Source organism: Prionailurus bengalensis, chromosome E3, assembly GCF_016509475.1.
Source record: "Prionailurus bengalensis isolate Pbe53 chromosome E3, Fcat_Pben_1.1_paternal_pri, whole genome shotgun sequence".
NCBI classification, from domain to species: Eukaryota; Metazoa; Chordata; class Mammalia; order Carnivora; family Felidae; genus Prionailurus; species Prionailurus bengalensis.
This window is the reverse complement of record NC_057357.1, coordinates 40,237,857-40,257,544: the sequence shown is the minus strand read 5'-3', so window position 1 is coordinate 40,257,544 and position 19,688 is coordinate 40,237,857. Positions and strand designations below refer to the sequence as shown.

Sequence of the window (19,688 nt, the reverse complement as noted above, 5' to 3'; positions counted from 1 at the left end):
TCGGGGAATAATACACTTTCTAGACTTCTCTTATAAATATGCATTAGAACATCTGATAACACGGGCAAAGGGCTCTGAAATTAGTTTAAAATTAAGCCAAGATTGAATTTCCTGCACTCCTGGCAGGAAATCCACCTAAAACATCTGAACACCCAAAATGTGCTTGAAGGCGGCAGCGGCCACGGGCGCCCCAGGCCCTACGGCCACCTCAGTCCCGGGGCACCTTGAAATGGTCCTTCTCTTTGCGGATGGCCCTCATGGTGGTCACCGGGTCCGTCTCGCCGGCATGCTGCTGCACCGTCTTCTCCCTGCGGAAGCCGAAGGCCAGGCTGCAGGCCGCACGTGGTGCCCCCCGGCCCACCGCCCGCCCCAGGGCCCCCGGGGTCCCGGGGTCCCGGGGCCCCAGGGAAGAAAAGAGCAGGCAGAAGTCGGGACATTCTTCGAAACGAAAGGCCGGCACTAACGGCCGACTCGCGTGTTCCTAACGGTAGAAGGCCTGCTGGCCAAGCCGTCCTGCCAGTGACCCAGAAGACGGGGGACACGGACTCCACGCTGGCTCCCGGCAGCGCCCCGGTGACAGAGCTCCACGAGATTCCCGGGGACCGTGCCTGCCCACGCGTGGATCCTGACTGCGGTGTCAGAAAGGACCCCACACCCTGGCCACGTGTAAGGAGAGCACCCCTGACAAAGCCGCCTGCTTCCTAGGCTCAGGGCACTTGCTAAGACCCCGTGGCGTCGCCTGAGCCACCCGGGAGCTGCAGGGACTGGTGAGCGGGCCCCCGCCGGCGGCACGAGGGCGACCCAGAGGTGCCCACGCCCCTTACCTCACTCTCATGAACGGGTTGTAGGTGAACTCCTCCGCGATGGTGGACGGCACTGTGGGCTCCCCGATACCGTACTTCTCCTGCGGAGGACAGAGGTCACGTGAACACGGAAACGTCTAAAGGAACATTTCACAGTACTTTCTAATCTTAAAATACCATCCAACTCAGAAGGCAAAGTGAACGGGGTCAGGTCAGTGCAAGGACGGGCCCCTTCCCGCTGTGGAGACGCGAGTGTCCCGGCCACCACCGACGAGTTGTCCCTTCTCCCCTTGCTGTCCTGGAAGTGGAAGGGGACGCGAAAACTTTTACGCTGATATGAAGTGTGTGTTTTACATGATAAAATAACCAGCAAAAACGCAGAAGAAAACACCACCAGCCCTGCACCGAGACCAGTCATGGGCCACGCACAGCTCACTGCTTGCAAGAGCGAGGTGACAGGTGCCCGTGGTCCCTGCCCTGGGCTCACAGCCCCTCTAGAAGGCGGCAAGCTCTCGTCACAGGCTCCCCTGGAGAAAAACCCAGGACGAGCCCTCCAGTCGGGATGGTTTCACTCCTGATCAGCACCATCTGGCCCACTGGTCACTCCTGTACGGACCTGTGCGGGACGTCAGCTGGCAGCTGGGGGTCTCCGCCCTCCCTGCGGCCCCTGCCCTTCTTCTGCCGGGCTGATCTCAAGGGCCACAGGGTCAGAGCTTGGACAGCACCTGTCGGCACCCACACGCAGGGCCCTCAGACCCGAGGGTCCCAGTGCCACCCCCAAACGTGACCAGTGGTGGCAAGAGATGATCCTTCAACCGCTGGTGGGATGCCAAGCAGGGGTCTGGCGGGAGGTCAAGATGAAGGCTTGTCGCTAATCTCTGATCCTCCCCTTCTGGTGAAAACAAGCTGGGTGTTTTAGAATATTCCCTGCTTCCTCCAGTATTCACTCCTCCTGAGAATTCCTTCTCCACCTCCTATGAGGGAAGGAAACAAGTTAACACTTCTAAGGATAATTCTAAAACACGTCTTGACACGTATAGTCAGAGGACCATACACGGTCATCACCTTGTAGATTATCTATTAAAACGAGTGCTGGGGCGCCTGGTTAAATGTCCGACTTCAGCTCGGGTCACGATCTCAGGGTTCATGAGTTCGAGCCCCACATCAGGCTCTGTACTGACAGCTGAGAGCCTGGAGCCTGCTTCGGATGCTGTGTCTCCCTCTCTCTCTCTGCCCCTCTCTCAGAAATAAATAAGTGTCAAAAAAAAACTTTTTTAATGTTTTTTGAACTTGGGTAAAGCAAATATTTCTTAGATAAGAGACAAAAAGTATGAACCATAAAAAAGTTAATGTGCTGGACTTGATTATCAAAATTAAAAATGTTTGCTCTTCAAAAAACATTGTCAAAAAAATAAAAGGCAATCCACAGAACGAGAGAAACCAGCCGACAGAGGACTTGCGTCCAGCATATACTTACAAAATTCTCTTGTGATCGGAAATTAGTTCAAATTTTTAAATGGCCAAAAGATTTGAACACACAGTTCACAAAATGGCCAGTAAGCACATAAAAAGACGCTCGATGTTTTGAGACACTAGGGAAACGCGGCTAAAACCACAACGCGACTGCACTACGTACCCACTAGAATGACTAAAACCACAACGCGTGACGATGCCGAGGGCGGGCGAGCTTGTGGAACGAGTGGCACTCTCACACTCGGCTGACACGAATGTAAAGCGACGGCCACTTAGGAAGCCAACTAGGCACTTTCTCTACACGTCAAACGTACACCGCTACCACCTACCCGTTTCACTCCTAGGTATTTACTCGAGAGAGACGAAAGGGTGTGTCGCACACGGATCTGTGCGCAGAGGTTCACGGCAGCCGACACCCGGAAACAGCACAAACGTCTACGGACAGGGGAACGGATAAACCCAACAATGGAATACTGCTCGGCGGTGAAAAGGAATCAACTCCTGACACGCAGCAGCAGGGGTGCACCTCCGAATCCTGCTGCTGAGTGAACAGGAGACCGTGCATAAGGTACCTTCCGTTTACACGAAATTCTAAAAACCGCAACAGCTCTAGGGCACCCAGCGGATCGGTAGGTGTCCGGAGCCGCGAAGACAGTGAGGCGTGAAGAAGCCTTTCGGGGGTGGTGGAACGTTCTGTGTCTTCATCGTAATGGTCGTCGTTTCAGTGGTGTCAGTTGATCTGCCAGAATTCACTCGGCCCTCCACTTGAAACTGATGCGGTTTATCACATGCGAACTATACCACCACAAAGTTGACACTCGAGAAAGACAGCATGAAAACCGTCAACAAATCTGAAAACCTTGACAAAATGTACACAGTTCCTTGAAAGACAGAAGCTGCTAACAAAATGGACTCGAGGAGATGCAAACATCTAAGAGCCCTACGCAAAAGACAGACACCACTTCTAACGACGACGACATCTTTCCACAAAGAGAATTCAACGTCCAGATGGTTCCAATGGTGAATTCTAACATTAAAGGAAAAAATAGTATCACAGAAAGATTCTTTCAAAAAATACGAGGAAACACCTTCCGAGTCACGTAATGAGGCCGGCGATGCCCCAGTACTAAGACCAAACACGTTACAAGAAAGTAAAACTACAGGCCGATATCCTTTGTGAACACAGACACAGAGGGACTGTGGCAGCGTAACACAGCATGACAAAGTCTGTCTAGAAAGCAAGGTGGGTTTAACATTTGAAACCAACTGAGGGGGCACCCGGGGGGCTCAGCCGGTTAAGCACCCGACTCTCGGTTTCTCAGGTCATGGTCTCACAGCTCGTGGGATCAGGCCCCGCATCAGCACGGAGCCTCTCTCTGCCTCTCTCTCCGCCTCTCTCTCCAAAGAAATTAAAAAAAAAAAATGAAACCAATCGATGTACCCCGCCATATTAACAGTAAAAACAGAATATGGTTACACACTAGAGAAAAAGTCAGTTTGCAGAATTCAACACCCACTCGTGATTAAAACTCTCAGAAAACCAGGAATGGAAGGGAACGCCCTCAACCTAAGAAAGATCACAAAAAACTTGCAGCTAACGTACGGGTGACACACCGAATGCTTCCCCGCCGAGACCGGGAACAAAGCAGAGGTGTCCGCTCCCACCGTCTCTATTCGGCATCGTACCGGAGACCGCAGCCGGGGTGATTAGGCCAACAAAGTAAATAAGAGGCACATCGATCGGAAAAGAAGGAAGAAAAGTGTCTCTTTAGCCGATGACGTGATTGTGTGCTAAGGAATCTACGAAAAAGACGCTAGAGTAAGGGAGCTTAGCAAGGTCACGATACAAGATCAAACAAGTATCATCTGTGTTGCTGAAGACTTCAACAACATTTTCAGCCAAATACAAAAATGTGAAGTACTCAAGGACACATTTGACAACCCGCACGGCTTCTTTAGCAACGAAGATTATAAAAGACTGCCGAGAGGAACTGATGACCTCAGTAAACGGAAAGCGACAGTATATTCATGAAAAGACTCAATACTGTGAAGATCTCAGTTCTCCAAATCTTTTGTTGCATCACAGTCCCAATCAAAAGCCAAGCTGACTTTTTTGTAAAAATTAACAAGATCCTAAAATTTCTATGGAAATGCAAAGCGCTTCAAAGAGCCAAAACCAATTTAAAAAAAAAAGACCACAGTTGGAGGATTCATACAGCCTGATTCCCAGACTTACCACAAGCTACGGTAACTGAGACCATCTGCTATGGATGGAGGAGAAGCCCAGAGACCCACGGAACAGCGAGGAGGGTCCAGAGGTGACTCACGCCTGCACTGTCCGTTTTACTTAGCAAAGACGCCAAGGTAATCCAACAAGGAAAGGACGATCTTTCCAACAAATGGTGCTGTGCAGTAGGATGTCAGCTGGCCAAAGCAAATGCACTCGCACCCCGACCTCACACGGACACCGACGTCGATACGAGCAGGATCACGGGCCTAAGTATAAATCTGAATGACTCTAAGAACTGAGACCATACAACTTTCAGGAGAAAACACAGCACAGAGTCTTGGCGGCAAGGGGTGTGCAAAGATTTCTTAGGACACAAAGGGTGTAAAGAGAAAATATCCACAAACTGAACTTCATCAAAAGTGTAAACTTTTATTCCGGAAAAGACACTTAAAATAAAAGGGCAGGCCACAGACCGGGTGAAAATTTTGTGATATGTATCTGGTAAAGACGTGTTTGCAGAATACATAAGGAATTCTTGCAACTGAGTTCAGTTTTTCAGATGGACCAAAGATTTGAACAGACATTTCACAAAAGAGGGCCTGTAAGAGGCCGACAGCCACCAGAGCAACGGAAACTTTAAAACCACAGGGAGACACGGCTACACGCCTATTAGAACGGCTGAAATTGAAAACGTCGGCGATACCTATGCACGGGGAGCCCCTGGGGCTTACACGTCCCCAGAGGGCGGGCCAAGAGGCTCGGGAGCTTCTTCAAAGTTAAACGTACACTTCAGGCGGCCGGGCCCCGCTGCCCCAGGTCTGTACCCACACACCGGGAAACCTGTGTTCACACAAAGACGTGCGCACAGAGGTTCACGGCAACTTTGTTTACAATAGCAAAACGCTGGAAACGACCCAAGAGTCCATCCACCGCGGATAAACAAATTGCAGTACAGCGCACCGCTCGGAAACCAAGAACGGGAATGAATCTCCAGTGACGTTGAGCTGAAGAGCCAGACACGGCCAGTGTTCTACGGCTCTGTTTCTGAGACTCCAGAACAGAGTGACCTACGTGACAGCCGAGCTGCAGCTGGGGGGTGAAAGCAGAGTGACAAGGGAGACTCTGAATCTCGACTGGGGGTGGGGGGCTCACACAGGGGCACATACTGTCAAAAGTCATCAAACCGCGCACTGCTCACTCAACACAGGTATGTTTTATCAAATGGAAAGTATCCTCAGTTAAGATTAGTCTTTTAGAAGTAGATAACTATGAAGCAAATTAGTGCAATGTGCACGGGGGCGCCTGGGGGGCTCAGTGAAGCTCAGGTCATGACTGGAGCCCCACGTAGGTTAGAGGCCCGCGTCGGGCTCCGTGCTGACCGCTCAGCGCCTGGAGCTGCTTCAGATTCTGTGTCTCCCCCTCTCTCTGCCCCTCCCCCACTCGCACTCGGTCTCTCTCACTCTCAAAAATAAACACTTAAAAAAATTTTTAATAAAAGTAGGTAACTACGAAGCGAATTAGTTCAGTATGAATAGATTGCTATGGAAAAAGCAGCAGGACCCATTACTAAATGAAAGGGAACAGTACGTGTGGTACATACACAGGGTGAGTTCGGGGAGATCACTAAAATACTCGCCTAAGTGCACTGCGAAAAAAAAGGGATAATGTTGACCAAGTGATAAAGGTAGCATCTGAAGTCTTACGGGTGTTATTTTGTGAGCCCGTGCCCAAAACCTGATAAAGATGCTCAAAAAAACAGGTGATATATTAAGAAACAAAACTCCAGGGGCACCTGGGTGGCGCAGTCGGTTAAGCGTCCGACTTCAGCCAGGTCACGATCTCGTGGTCCGTGAGTTCAAGCCCCGCGTCGGGCTCTGGGCTGATGGCTCGGAGCCTAGAGCCTGTTTCCGATTCTGTGTCTCCCTCTCTCTCTGCCCCTCCCCCCTTCATGCTCTGTCTCTCTCTGTCCCAAAAATAAATAAACGTTGAAAAAAAAAAAAATTAAAAAAAAAAAAAAAAACTCCAAAGTAGCACTGGTCATGAACGGAGCAGAAGGCCGAGCGGCACCTGAGGCCTCCAGGTGTGGCTTACTGACACCCGTCAGCCACCGGATGGGGAAGGGCCCCCAAGTCCAGGGGCACCTCCCTCAGCCCACCCACCTGCAGCAGCCACCCCTGCAGCCACACCTCTGAGCACCCCTAGGGGTCGCCACGGAAATCAATGCCTTCCCGACTAGCAGCCTCTGGGGCAAATCCCGCCGCTGGCCGGCAGGTGCGCTTTCCCCAAACGGGAGGCGGAGGTGCTCACTCACGGTCCCCCCTACCCTGTGCTCAGGACGTGGGCCACAGATCAGGGACCCGCGGCGCCGGCCTCACCCGGGCACCTGCTGGAAATGCGGACTCCCAGGCCCAACCCAGCCCCACTGTGTCAGAAAGGACGTTAACCAGAGAACTGGGCCTTCCTCGCGGAGTTCCAGGAGGGCCGCTCCGAGACCAGACTGGCTTGCCGGCCAGGAGGAGCGCCCTCTGCCCACACTGGACACCGCGCCCTGACAGCGCTGCTCCCAGAGAGGCACTTCGGGGTCACGGACCCGCGGACGCACCCCCGCCCGGGGCGCCCCACTCACCTTGGCCCAGGCCAGTTTCTCCTGAATGGCAGTATTGTTGGGCTCCACGTGGCGCGCGAACTTGAGGTTGTTGATGGTATATTCGTGGCCGCAGTACACTCTCTGAGGAGAACACCAAACTGTGAGTTCAGAGAGTCTCCGTGATCTGTCCTCAAAGCCCTCGCAGACACGCATGCGGGGCTCTGGGCCAGGTCCTTTTAGCGACACGCACCGAGGTGTCCCTGAGGACAACGGGCATTTCTCGCGTGTACGTTAAACAGCAATAAATAGTACAAGAAAAGCCACGCTTCCAGAGGAAATGCCTCTGCCTTCCCACTCTTCCCAACACGGGGGACAGGACGGGCGGGAGGTGAGGACCTCGCTCCGTGGGGCCCCACCTACCGTGTCTGGAGGGAGCCGGCCCAGGATCTCAAGCAGGGCTTTGTACATCTCGTCCGCTGTCCCTTCGTAGAACTTCCCACAACCAGCCACGAACAAGGTGTCGCCTGCAAAACGGGACAGCCACGGAGCAGTGGGGGGCTGCCGGCAGGACACCCCCTGAGGGGCTGGTGGCCAGCTCCTGAGCTACACTGGACACCAAGCGTTCATGGCTGTACCCACAGCCGGCCTCTACCAGACCCCGATGGGCCACCCCCAACTGCCAGGTTGGACCCAGAGAGACGCCCAGCTCTCGGCTCCCGTGCCCCAACCTCTCCCGTCAAGTCTCGCTAACTGGCACTACCAGTCCCGCCAGCAGCGGCTCAAACCCACCCCTTAGGGTCTCCCGACTCCTCCTTTCACTGTCCTAGCCTGTCCCCATAGCGCCGAGACCCCCCCGCCAGCCCTTGTCCCCACCCGCCCAGCAGCCCTCCCAGGCCCACCTCCCTAAGGCGCCTATTTTTTCTTTTTACTTCTTTAAAATTGTGTGGGGGTTGTTTTTTCTTTTCTTAAGTAATCTCTGCACCCAATGTAGAGCTCGACTCACAACCCCGAGACCGAGAGTCACGTGCCCCACGGACTGACCCAGCCAGGGCCCCTCCCCAAGTCTCCTCTCATCCTGGGCGGCAGTGCCAGCCCATAGAACCCCCGGGATTCCACTGGCCACCACCCGAGCCCTCAAGACCCGAGCCTGCCGCCTCACAGACCCCCTTCCTGCCTCAGCCCTTTAGAGGGGCGTCCCCTCCTCCTGACATCCCTGTTCCTGACCCGCCTCCACCCTCTTCCTGACTCCCCTCCTGGCCCTCCTCCAGACACCCCTGCTCCTGACCCTCCTCCTTCTGACCCTTCTCCGGACACCCCTGCTCCTGACACCCCTCCTCCAGATACCCCTCCTCCTGGCCCTCCTTCTGACACCTCTCCTCCTGACTCCCCTCCTCCTGACACCCCTGCTCCTGACCCCCACTGAGGCTCTGTGGGCTGCTGCTTCCCGCCCTGGGTCCTCCCTGAGAAGGGCTCCGTGCCAAGCGGGGGCTCAGGCACCGTTGCTCTCCAGGCCCCGGTGGCGGGGAGTCCTCCTCCATCAGTGCAGGCCAGACTCTTCCCCGAGGTGGGGGTGGGGGGGCCGCTGGGACCACAACCCAGGACCAGGGTGCCACCGTGGGGCCATCACAGTGTGGTGCAGCACTGTCCCCACAAGACGACAGGACATCCTAGTGGGGTCAGGACTGGGCTGTGCCCCTGAACAGCCCCACCAGGAAGGGTGAGTCAGAACCAGCTAGAAGCCAGAGAGACCACAGAGGAGGCCGGGCTGCACACAGGAACAGGAGACTCGGGGGCCCGGCCTTCCCCTATTTCCACACCAGGACCTGCCAGACGTCCCGGTTCCCACACATTGAGTCCTCACCGTCCGTGCCGCGGACACCTGAGCTGCGCCGCGCGGGCACACGTGACTTGGCACGTACAACACACCCCCGCCGGCCGTGGTCTCATGGAGGACACACGCACCGCATGGGCCTGGGCTCAGACCGGGGTCTCTGCGCAGGCAGACCCGCCTTCCAAGGCGGGGACACGGCTTCTCCCCTCTGTGCCGTCCCGAGGGACCCGCCTCACTCCAACCCCCAAGAGCCCACCCGGCAGATGCGCAGACTGACGTCCAAGGACCCACCCGACGCAGCAATGACAGGGGCGCAGACTCTCCCGGGCCCGGTGCCCACCTGCCCCCGCACAGGCGGGCGAGGCCCAGAGCGAGCTCAGGGCTGCACAGCCCGAACTCGGGGTCACCCCAGGGACCACACGTCCTGCTGCTGCACCACCGAAAACACTGAGAACGGCCGCAGTCTTTAAAGTCGGCTTCGATGGGGGAAGAGGGGCTCACGAGCACCGTGGAGGTCCCAGAGGCCCCGTGCACCCCACGCTCCGTCTGTGATCTCCCCGAGTTAACGTCTCATGTCACCCGCGCCGCACGTGGCTGTTGACTGAGCCCCGCCGCAGAGCCGACATGGGTCCCCACCCGGATCCCCACACGCACCCGCCCGGCTGCAGAGCCGCTCTGGGCCCCCACGCTGCCTCTGGCCGCCGCAGGGCCTGCTCGAGGCTGGGGCTGATACGCTCTGCCGCTCCGGTCCTCACCGGCTCCCCCATCAGCAGCAACATTCTCTCACTTTCTCTCCAAAGGGAAAAGCCCCTTCGACTGCTGGAAAGGCCTACCTGCCGGCCACTCACGCAGGCCGAGGCCGGGGGTGCATCCAAACAGCGGCCTTCCCGTGCTCTGCCCCCAGGGCTGCAGGCCCCCTGCGGCCCCCTGCCACAGCCCTGCTCGGGAAGCCTGGCCGGAAACGCTCCGCTTCTCTGCCCCGAGCTCTCGGACAAGCCTAAGTCACGGGGGTCTTTTAAAGTGCACCCCGCCCCAGCACGCACATCAGAACACTCCTCACCTGTGAACACAGCAGGAGGCTCAGAGCTCCCGGGCTTGCTCACGAAGTAGCAGATGTGGCCGGAAGTGTGGCACGGTGTCGACAGGCACTTGATGTTGAGAGACCCCACCTTAAAGGAAGCACGCACTGGCATGGGCTCCCTGCACGCCGCGAACTCGCCCACGGGCTCCCAGGAGGTGGACCACCGATCCCACGGACTCCCCCTCAGACCCTCAACGCCCCAAGGAGAGCGCGGCTTCCATCACCACTGCTCCACTGAGCAGGACACAGATCTCGCCGGTGACCGTGGGACCCCGACCTCGAGGGCGCCCCAGAGGCGAGGCGCACCCTGCAACCTGGTATTGCTGGTGTGCAAAAGCAAAGGGGCTTCTTTTGCTTTCTTCCTCAACATCGGGCCAAATTTGAACCAGGTGTCGTGCTAGAAAAGCTAGCTTTCCTTCTTAAGTACTTGACCTTCCGTTTGGTTTTCCTTCTCTGTCTCCCACTGCCAACTTTAAAAAAAACTTTCAAACCTACCAAAAAACTGAAAAAAAGAGGAACTTCTGTGACCTTTACCCGATCACCAAATGCTAACGGTGCGCCTGTCCGCAGCGTGTCCTGTGCACACACACCTGGAGTCGCACACGCGCTGACATATCGCCCCTAAAGCCTCCAGCTGAGTCTCCTAGGAGAGGGACGTCCCCTCACTTAACCGCACATCGTCATCACTTCCAAGAGACGTGACGCGGATGTGAGAACCTGATGCGTGCGTGCTCTGTTTTTCCACTTCCCCAACGGTCTCAAAACCCTGCCTGGCAGCCTCTCCCCGCAGCCGGGACCATCAGCCTACTGACGTGCCTGTGATGCTCCTGACACCGGGGACCGTGCAGGCCTAGGCGGCCCCGAGAGGCCCTCCACCCATTTGCAGGTTATGCTGCCTCCGATCCCTAGCCCTCGAGGTCCCCTCTGGGCCCCTGGGTAGGGGAGGGAACTGCCAGGAGCAGGGCAAGTGTCCCTGCCACAGCCCGCCCCTTTAAGAGGCCAACCACGTTCGAGTGCTTTCCATTCGTTCGACGCTCACCTGCAGTGTGGACAGATGCGCGACCTTGTGAGTCAGTGCCCCGATCCGGTCATCGCCCCCACACACCTTCAACCCAGGCTCCAACTTGACCAGCTTCTCGTTCCCACCAGCGTGGTCCCTGGAAGTTGGAAAGGAGACCTGGGCTCCTGCTCATGGGAGGGGCCCGCTTGCTTTTAAACCCCGACCAGATGTTCTTTCCTGGTTACCTTCTCAGAAGCGGGAACGCATCTCCCAACACAGGAAACTGGCCTCAGTGTCATTTGGCTCCACTGAAAAGAACGCTCTCAGATACGCCATTCCCAAACGAGGCACTTCTGTGCCCCTGCCCTGTTGCGGGAGAAGCTTCTGGAGCGACCGACCCAAATCACAAACACCTGGATAATCCCCAAGCCCCCAGCTCCCAAGCTTTGGGCACATAAGAGTAGCCAGAGGATCTGTAAGAAGCACCAAGTCCTGGCTCCTGCCCCGCTCCTGACACCGTTGGCCGGGGGGCGGCTGGCACAGCGGGAGTTTCAAAGGCCCCCTCGTCCCAGTTTGGGACCCGCTGCTCTGAGCACACAGGCCCATCTACAGTTACACCCAAAAGAATAAGATATCCAGGAATAAACCTAGCCAAGGAGATGAAAGCCTGTACTCTGAAAACTATAATACACTGAACAAAAGCGTTTGCAAGAAGTGGAGTAGAAAAACAAAATCGCTAAAATTTCAATACTACCCGAAGCAATCTACACGTTTAATTCAATCCCTATCAAAATAACACCAGCATCCTTCACAGAGCTAGAACAAACGATCCTAAAATCTGTATGGATCCACAAAAGACCCCGAATAACCAAAGCAACCCTGAAGAGGAAAGCCAAAACTTCAAGCTGTATCACAAAGCTGTCCTCATCAAGACAATATGGGACTGGCACAAGAACAGACACTCAGATCAATGGGACAGGACAGAGAACCCAGAAATGGACCCACAAACAGATGGCCGACTCCTCTTTGACCACGCAGGAAAGAATGTCCAATGGAATAAAGACAGTCTCTTCAGCAAGTGGTGCTGGGAAAACTGGACAGCAAACATGAAGAAAAATGAACCCGGACCAATTTCTTACACCAGACACAAAAATAAACTCAAAATGGATGAGAGGCCTAAATGAAGACAGGAAGCCATCAAAATCCTCGAGGAGAACACAGGCGGTAACTTCTTTGACGTCAATCAGAGCAACTTCTTACTACACACATCTCTGGAGGCAAGGCAAACGAAAGCAAAAATTGGGACCTCATCAAGATAAAAAGCTTCTGCACAGCGAAGGAAACAATCAACAAAACTAAAAGGCAACTCACAGAATGGGAGAAGATATTTGCAAATGACATATGAGATAAAGGGTTGGTATCCAAAATCTATAAAGAACTTATCAAACTGATGTGCCTGTGATGCTCCTGACTTAGGGGACCGTCCAGGCCAAAACACAAATAATCCAGGGAAGAAATGGGCAAAAGACACAAATAGACACTTCCCCAAAGAGGACATCCAGACAGCCAACCGACACATGAAAAAATGCTCGACATCACTCATCATCAGGGAAATGCAAATCAAAACCACAATGACGTATCGCCTCACACCTGTCAGAATGGCTCACGTGAACAACTCAGGCAACAAGAGACATTGGCGAGGATGCGGAGAAAGGGGAACCCTTTTTGGTGGGAATGCAAACCGGTGCAGCCATTCTGAAGAAAAGTATGGAGGTCCCTCAAAAAATTAAAAACAGAACTACCCTACGGCCCAGCAGTTGCACTGCTAGGTGTCTATCCAAGGGATACAAGAACACCCCAATGTTTATAGCAGCATTATCTACGACAGCCAAGGTAAGGAAGCAGCCCAAGTGTCCTCTGACTGATAAACGAGTAAAGAAAATGCGATATATTTATGTGCATACACACACACAACGGAACATTAGTCATAAAAAAGTATGAACTCTTGCCGTTTGCAACGACACAGATAGGTCTAGAAAGTACAATGCTAAGCAAAATAAGTCAGAGAAAGACAAATACCGTGTGATCTCACTCATATGTGGAATTTAAGAGATAAAACAAACGAGCAAAGGGAAAAACAAATCGGGGGGGGCGGGGGGCAAGCCAAGAGACAGACTCTTAACTACAGAGAACACACTGATGGTCACCAGAGGGGGCGGGGGAAACAGGATGGGGATTAAGAGTGCGCTTGTCGTGACGACCTCCAGGTGACGTATGGAATTGCTGAATCACTGTACCGTACACGTGAAGCTAACGTAACACTGTACGTTAACTGGAGTCAAAATTAACACTTTAGGGGTGCCTGGGGGGCTCAGTCAGTTAAGCACCCGACTCAGGCTCATCAGGTCATGGTCTCACGGTCATGGGATTGAACCCCTTGTGGGGCTCTGCATAGGATTCTCTCTTCTCTCTCTCTCTCTCCCTCTGCCCTCTTCCTCACTCATGCTCTCTCTAAAATAAAATGTTAAAAATTAAAATATTAAAAACTTTAAAACATACAAACAACTTATATCTAAACAAACAAACAAATACACACACACACAAACGGGCAGAGGCAGAGGGTGAGCTGGGGCCAGGCCAGCCCTGGACACACGCCCCCCTCCCCCCCCACCCCCCCCTGCAAGGGATTCTAACCTCAGCCAGGACACTCCTCCAGGGCTCCCAGTGCTCAATGGGGGCAGCCTGACCTGCGCTTCAGAAACAGGAAAAGAGTTCCACCCCTGGCCTTGTGGGGCTGGAACCACGCCAGCGTGAGCCCAGGGCCCTGACCTCGGAGCAGCGCTAGTGTCCCAACACCAGATCAGCCTTCCCAGGACAAGGCGAGGGCTGCGGATGGCCAGAGAGCACCTGCTCCTCACCACACATTTATTTACGGAGTCCTCCGGGGGCCCAGACACGGCAAAGCCCAGAGATAACAGGGGCGGGCCCTTCCCCCACATCAGCTCCACACAGGCCAGCGTCCCAGCACTGTCCCCTACTGACCTGCAGAAACACCTCCACCTCCACCGAGGAGAGCGAGGACAGTGAGAGAGGGAGGCGCCTACGCCCTGGGGCTCAGCCTGAGACCCAGTTTGGGATCTTGTGTTCCAACACAAACGCATGAAAAACCTCAGAGCATCGCAACATCAGAAAAGTGATGTGGTGGTTACTTGGCGCAGGAGAGAGACCGCAGCCCGCGGGGCACCTTCCAGAAAGAGCAGCTGGCTGGGCAGCGGCCAAGGTCACGGCAGTAAACCCATCCGTCAGCACCAGGAATTAACACCTGACGCCCCCATAGACTCTCAGCGGCTTAGTTACATCGACCGAGAAGGTGCCACCACGGAGCAAACTCTGGCCGACCCACGTGCCCAGGACACTCCCACGGGGAAGACGCCCCACGCAGACTCAAGCGCAGCGGCAGCCTCGGGGATGGGCTGTCAGGGGCTGGCTGCCCTCAGGCACTTAATTAGAAAAGAAAATGAGCCAAATAAAGATTTTTTTCCAGCTGAGAAGGGACTCAAAAGTTTCAAAAACCCCACAGGAGGGTCTAAAACCCAAACACAAGTGCTCCTTTCATCCTTTTCCCTTCAAATTTCAAAAACCACAACCTCTCCAAATACACCTGCTTGACTTTTAAAAACACTGATGTCTAGACTAGTTTCTTCCCCCACATCAAAGCCGGTCTCCCATCACACAAGCCCAAGAGCCTTCAAAGATGCGGCTGGAGGTCCTCCCCACAGAGCCCCGGAGTTAGCAGAGCCCGTGGCCGGGGCCAAGGTCGATGGGGCAGCGGCCCGGAGGCTGGCGCCCTCGAGTCCTCTCACGGTCCCTCCGGGGCCAGCCCTCGGCTGCGCAGAGGATACAGCTGGGAGGGGACGGCTTCCGGGGACCCCGACGCCCCAGGCCTCCGCCTATGGGAGGGTCCAGGGAGCCTGCAGGTGCCGACCCCCACGGACGCCAGCCTGGGGCATACAGGCCCAGGCAGTTCGACTGACGTGGAGGTAGCTCGGGCTCCAGGGCTTACCAGTGGTGGTGGGTGGTGAGCACTGTGGTCAGCTTCACGCCGTGCTTTCTCACCGTTTCTACGACCTGCAGCCAAACGTGAGACAAGACATGGGCCACGGCCACGCTCCCAGCACTGGCTCCAAAGCCTGCGGCGGTGCCCAGCGGGACCCAGGGTTTGCCGGGAGGGGCTGGGCCCTGACCTGACCCTGCCGGCCTGTGCCCCCCCCCCGCCCCCCAACACCCCTCCAGCAGCGCAGGGCAAAGGTGGCCTTTTTCTCTCACGCGGCAAGTGGCAGCTCCGTGCCAGCCACAACCTGAGCCCCTCCAGACGATGTCGCCGCCCTCAGAGGCAGTGCGGAGGGACAGCAAGCCTCGTGGAAGGGCGGGCAGGCTGAGGGGGGCTCCTGCTCCCCACCCCCCACCAGGGACCTTACAGACAGAAACCCACTTCTCTCCACGCCCCAGCCTTTGCCGGCCCCACCCCTCCCTGGCCTTGCGCCCCACAGCAGAGTGGCCGGACACTAGTTCAGTTGTTTTTCAAAACCAAATGGATTAATTTCGGTTTAGCTTCGGCCAAGCCGCGAGGACACTGCAGATAGGAACCCCGGCGGGGGACAAACACGCAGCGCCGGGGCCTCCCACCTTCTGAGGCTGCACCGGGTCCACGATGGCGGCCTCCTTGGTCTCGCCGTCGATGATCAGGTACATGTAGTTGTCGGTCAGCGCGGGCAGCAACTCGACCCTCAGGGTTCCCTGGTCCATGGTGGAGCTCTTCCTACAGTCCGTGTGATGGAGAAGGACGCCCAGCAGGGCCGGACCTGAAGACAAAGGGCAGCCCCGGTCAGCGTCCACAGGAGGCCGCACCAGGCTGACACGGCACAGGAGCCCTGGCGTCCTGATGCCACAACCTGGGGAAGTGACAGCGAGCAACAGAGCGTGAGGCTCGCCGTGTCTGCTTCTCTGAGTTCCTTTGGTAAAGAAGAAAATATCCTCACTTTACCATATCCGCAAGGAAAGTACAGAAAATTATTCACGTGCATATTCACAAATCATTTCTCTCAGACCATGATCCTTACTTTCTTTCCCGCGGGTTCCAAGAGGACACAAGGACCAGCTTGTGGCTGTGATCAAACCACCATCAGCTGTGACCGCCGCTCGTTCTGGGTGCTCACACCTGACTCAGACCAGGAAGAGAGGAAGCCCGAGGGCACATGCCCAGCGGGACTACGTTTCAGTGCCCCGCGGCCCAGCTAACAGAGCCTCAGTCACACGGGCTCACCGCCCCTCCCAGGCCTCCAGCCATTGAAGAGAACAATATTCACTTTCAAAGGGCAGAACTGGAAGTCTGGATAATCCCCAAAACCCACCAGGGGCCACCAGGGTTCCAGATTCAAGTGTGCAGGAGACGGAATCACCATCTGTTGAGCCACAGGACCCCGCCAGGGCAAGAGCCAAAAGCATCCTCCACCAGGGAGTCAGGTGCCAAGATATTTCCAACAAACTTATTCAACCTAAAAATTCACAGAGGCGCCCACAATACTCTAAGTCTTAACGCAAAAAAAGATCAGCACCACTAGAGGTGACAGGACCCGGCCGTGAAATTCTGGGGTCGGTACTGGGATGGGGGGGCCTCTCCCGGAAGGGATCCAAAACACAGGCAGCACCAGCTGACTGACGGACCGCGGCCCCAGGGGCGGTGGCGTGCTCATGGGGAAACTGGCCGAACCGCAGCTTTAAAGAGGACACCAAGTATCCAATTCCCCTTTCCTCTGACAAGCGGCTGGCATTTCCCCGGCCCTTCTCGCCCTCGGCAAAACAAACATTTCTGTATCATCCAGTTTCTGTGATATTCCACCTCTGCTAAAGTCCAGTGCTATCAGGGCCCAGGAAGGACTGCAGAGCAGAGTGGGGTGGGGGTGGGGGTGGGGGGGTGACAGGATTAAAGGATTAAAGCAAGACTCTGCAGGCTGGGAGAGGAGCGCTACCAGGGAAGGAACACTATCTACAACCTGTGCTGAGGCTTCTCCTGGGGAACCTGGGGAACTCACAATTATTTCTTCAGGCACCACCAGAAACATTAGTCCTTTTCCAAAAATTATATGCCTGAGAAATGCTTCCAGCTCACTGGTTTGCAACCAGTTTGCTTGTGTATAAGCAGAGGGCACAGGACTGCAGCCTATAGTCGGGGCCAAGTCCCGAGACCTGTTTTGAGTGGCTTCTCTCTCTCTCTCTCTCTCTCTTTTTAACATACGGATTTTTTTTTTCAGTTTATTTATTTTGAGGGAAAAAGAAAGCACGAACAGGGGGAGGGGCAGAGAGAGGGAGGGAGAGAAGCCCAAGCAGGCTGCACCCGGTCAGCACAGAGGCTGCCCGGGGCTTGAACTCACAAACCACGAGATCATGACCTGAGCCGAAACCAAGCCCCAGACAGGCGATCTGCCAGAGGCCCTGACAGTCGGGTGAGGGTCTCCGGGGGCCCTTCCCTTAGCAAGGGCAACAGCTCACCCACTCCAGACCCCTGAGAGCGCTGGCTGAGATTTGCAGGGGCTGGCTTCCTGTCCCTAACAGCTGTGTGGTCATTCGGGTAACGACTAACCATCTGCAAAGGCTCAGGTTAACCTACTGCCCCTGCCGCTACACCAGCCACAAGAGACGTCAGGAATAAGGAAAAAGAGATTTCAAGATCAAGGTCAAAACATTCCCTCAAGGCGGGAGGGAACACGGTGACTGTGACAGCTGCAGGAGCAGGCCCCTGGGCCGGCGCGTCCCACGCCTCTCAGTCTGGAGGGCTGGGTGGTGAGGAAGAGAGGCTCGGGGGGGGGGGGGGGGGTCAAGGTTCCCACGGCTCCCGGGACCCGCGCCGGGTCCGTGCCCTTTGTCTACACCTCGGAATAGTGTGGCCCGGGTTTCTCCTGGAGGAGAAGACGGGAACGCGCTCCCCGGGGCTATGGGCCCGCCCGGGCGGGGAGGCGGCGCGAGGCTCCTTACCGGGCACAGTTCCTGCAGCAACCCCCAGCTGACCAGTGACCCCGCTGTCTTCAGCCCCCGCCAAGCCTGACTCAAGCGCCGCGGCGCCTTTTCCCGACCCCAGGCGGCCTGCCTGCGCGGGGGTTACGAGCCTGTGTCGACAGAAAACAGCGTCAGCCCGCGGCGGACCGGCGCCCCGGCCCCCGTCGGGCGGGCGCGGCGGCCTAACCGCGGTTACCCGGACCCGACGCCGGCGGAATCCCCTCCGCGAGCCGGTCCCCGCGCCCCCGACCCCTGTCAGGCGCGCGCCTCGTCAGACCCCGGCCAGCCCCGGCCCACGTACCCAGGCCGCGGAGGGCGCAGGCGGCTCCCAGTGCGGAGACGCTCCGGAGGCCGAGCAGCCCGCGGCCCAGCACCATGACCCGGGGCGGCGGCAGCGGCGGCGGCGGCGGCGGCGACGCGAGGGGCGGGAGGGCTGCACACGCCAAAGGCGCGCCGCGGCCAATCGGCGCCCGCTGCCCCGCCCCCCAGCCAATCGGCGCACGTCTCGCTGCCCCGGACCCCGACCAATCGGCGCTCGCGTCCAAACCCGTGCCCGCTCGCGGCCCGGCAGCGGCGGACCTGAGCTCCGGCCGGGAGGCGGCTGGAGGCGGCTGGAGGCGGCTGAGGCGGCGACCGGAGAGCAGCGTCAGGGCCTCCGCCTCTCGCCAGGGACCAGACCGGTGGCCGAGGCAGCTGCTGGACAGCGGCTGCCAGGAGTCCGGGCGCCCGGTAGAGCGCAGAGCGGAACTGGCCGTCGCCGACGGGACGGCGCTCAGAGGTAGTTGGTTCTCTCCCGGGCGCCGTAGGCATCAGGTGACCGGGTTCCGGCGGAGTCACGTGACTTCGGGGGCGCGCGGCCGGGACATGGCAGCCCCCAGGCCGTTGTCCCGCTTCTGGGAGTGGGGAAAGAACATCGTGTGCGTGGGCAGGAACTACGCGGAGCACGCCAGGGAGATGCAGAGCGCCGTGCCGAGCGAGCCGGTGCTCTTCCTGAAGCCGTCCACCGCCTACGCCCCCGAGGGCTCGGCCATCCTCATGCCGGCCTACAGCCGCAACCTGCACCACGAGCTCGAGCTGGGCGTGGTAATGGGCAGGCGCGGCCGCGCGGTGCCCGAGGCCGCCGCCATGGACTACGTGGCCGGCTATGCCCTGTGCCTGGACATGACCGCCAGAGACGTGCAGGACGAGTGCAAGAAGAAGGGGCTGCCCTGGACCCTCGCCAAGAGCTTCACGGCCTCCTGCCCCGTCAGCGCGTTCGTGCCCAAAGAGAAGATCCCCGACCCTCACAACCTGAAGCTCTGGCTCAAGGTCAACGGCGAACTAAGGCAGGAGGGTGACACGTCCTCCATGATCTTTTCCATCCCCTACATTATCAGCTACGTTTCTAAGATAATGACCTTGGAAGAAGGAGATATTATCTTGACCGGGACGCCAAAGGGAGTCGGACCCGTTAAAGAAAACGATGAGATCCAGGCCGGCATACACGGGGTCGTCAGCATGAGATTTAAGGTCGAAAGGCCAGAGTACTGAGTCTGTGCAAAGCACCTGGACTTCTTAAGTTTCAGGAGAGAAGGGAGGCGGACAGAAGAAGCAAGCAAAGTTGTTAAATGCAATGATGCTTTAATAAGAA

The 19,688-nt window shown here is 56.7% G+C and overlaps 2 protein-coding genes across 14 annotated transcripts; one reads left to right on the top strand and one right to left on the bottom strand.

The window, feature by feature from the left end:
* HAGH (hydroxyacylglutathione hydrolase) lies at positions 1-18,767 on the bottom strand. 13 transcript variants are annotated; one of them, XM_043561015.1, is made up of 10 exons: positions 18,638-18,767; positions 15,692-15,867; positions 15,069-15,133; positions 11,045-11,162; positions 9,985-10,093; positions 7,514-7,617; positions 7,133-7,234; positions 1,693-1,777; positions 825-904; positions 1-329 (listed from the first exon to the last, which is right to left on the bottom strand). In XM_043561015.1, exons 2-10 carry the CDS (start codon positions 15,809-15,811, stop codon positions 198-200), a joined length of 915 nt encoding a protein of 304 aa, XP_043416950.1. In that variant the 5' UTR covers positions 15,812-15,867; positions 18,638-18,767; the 3' UTR covers positions 1-197. The 13 variants fall into 13 exon arrangements, with proteins under 13 accessions (XP_043416950.1, XP_043416953.1, XP_043416952.1 ...); XM_043561018.1 differs by lacking the exon at positions 1,693-1,777 and adding an exon at positions 18,038-18,168 and having other exon boundaries at positions 1-308; positions 18,638-18,764; XM_043561017.1 differs by lacking the exons at positions 1,693-1,777; positions 18,638-18,767 and adding exons at positions 18,038-18,168; positions 18,360-18,631 and having other exon boundaries at positions 1-308.
* Positions 18,768-18,922: 155 nt separating this feature from the next.
* Positions 18,923-19,688, top strand: FAHD1 (fumarylacetoacetate hydrolase domain containing 1). Its single transcript, XM_043561026.1, has one exon. The coding sequence runs from the start codon at positions 18,923-18,925 to the stop codon at positions 19,586-19,588; it is 666 nt and encodes a 221-aa protein (XP_043416961.1). The 3' UTR covers positions 19,589-19,688.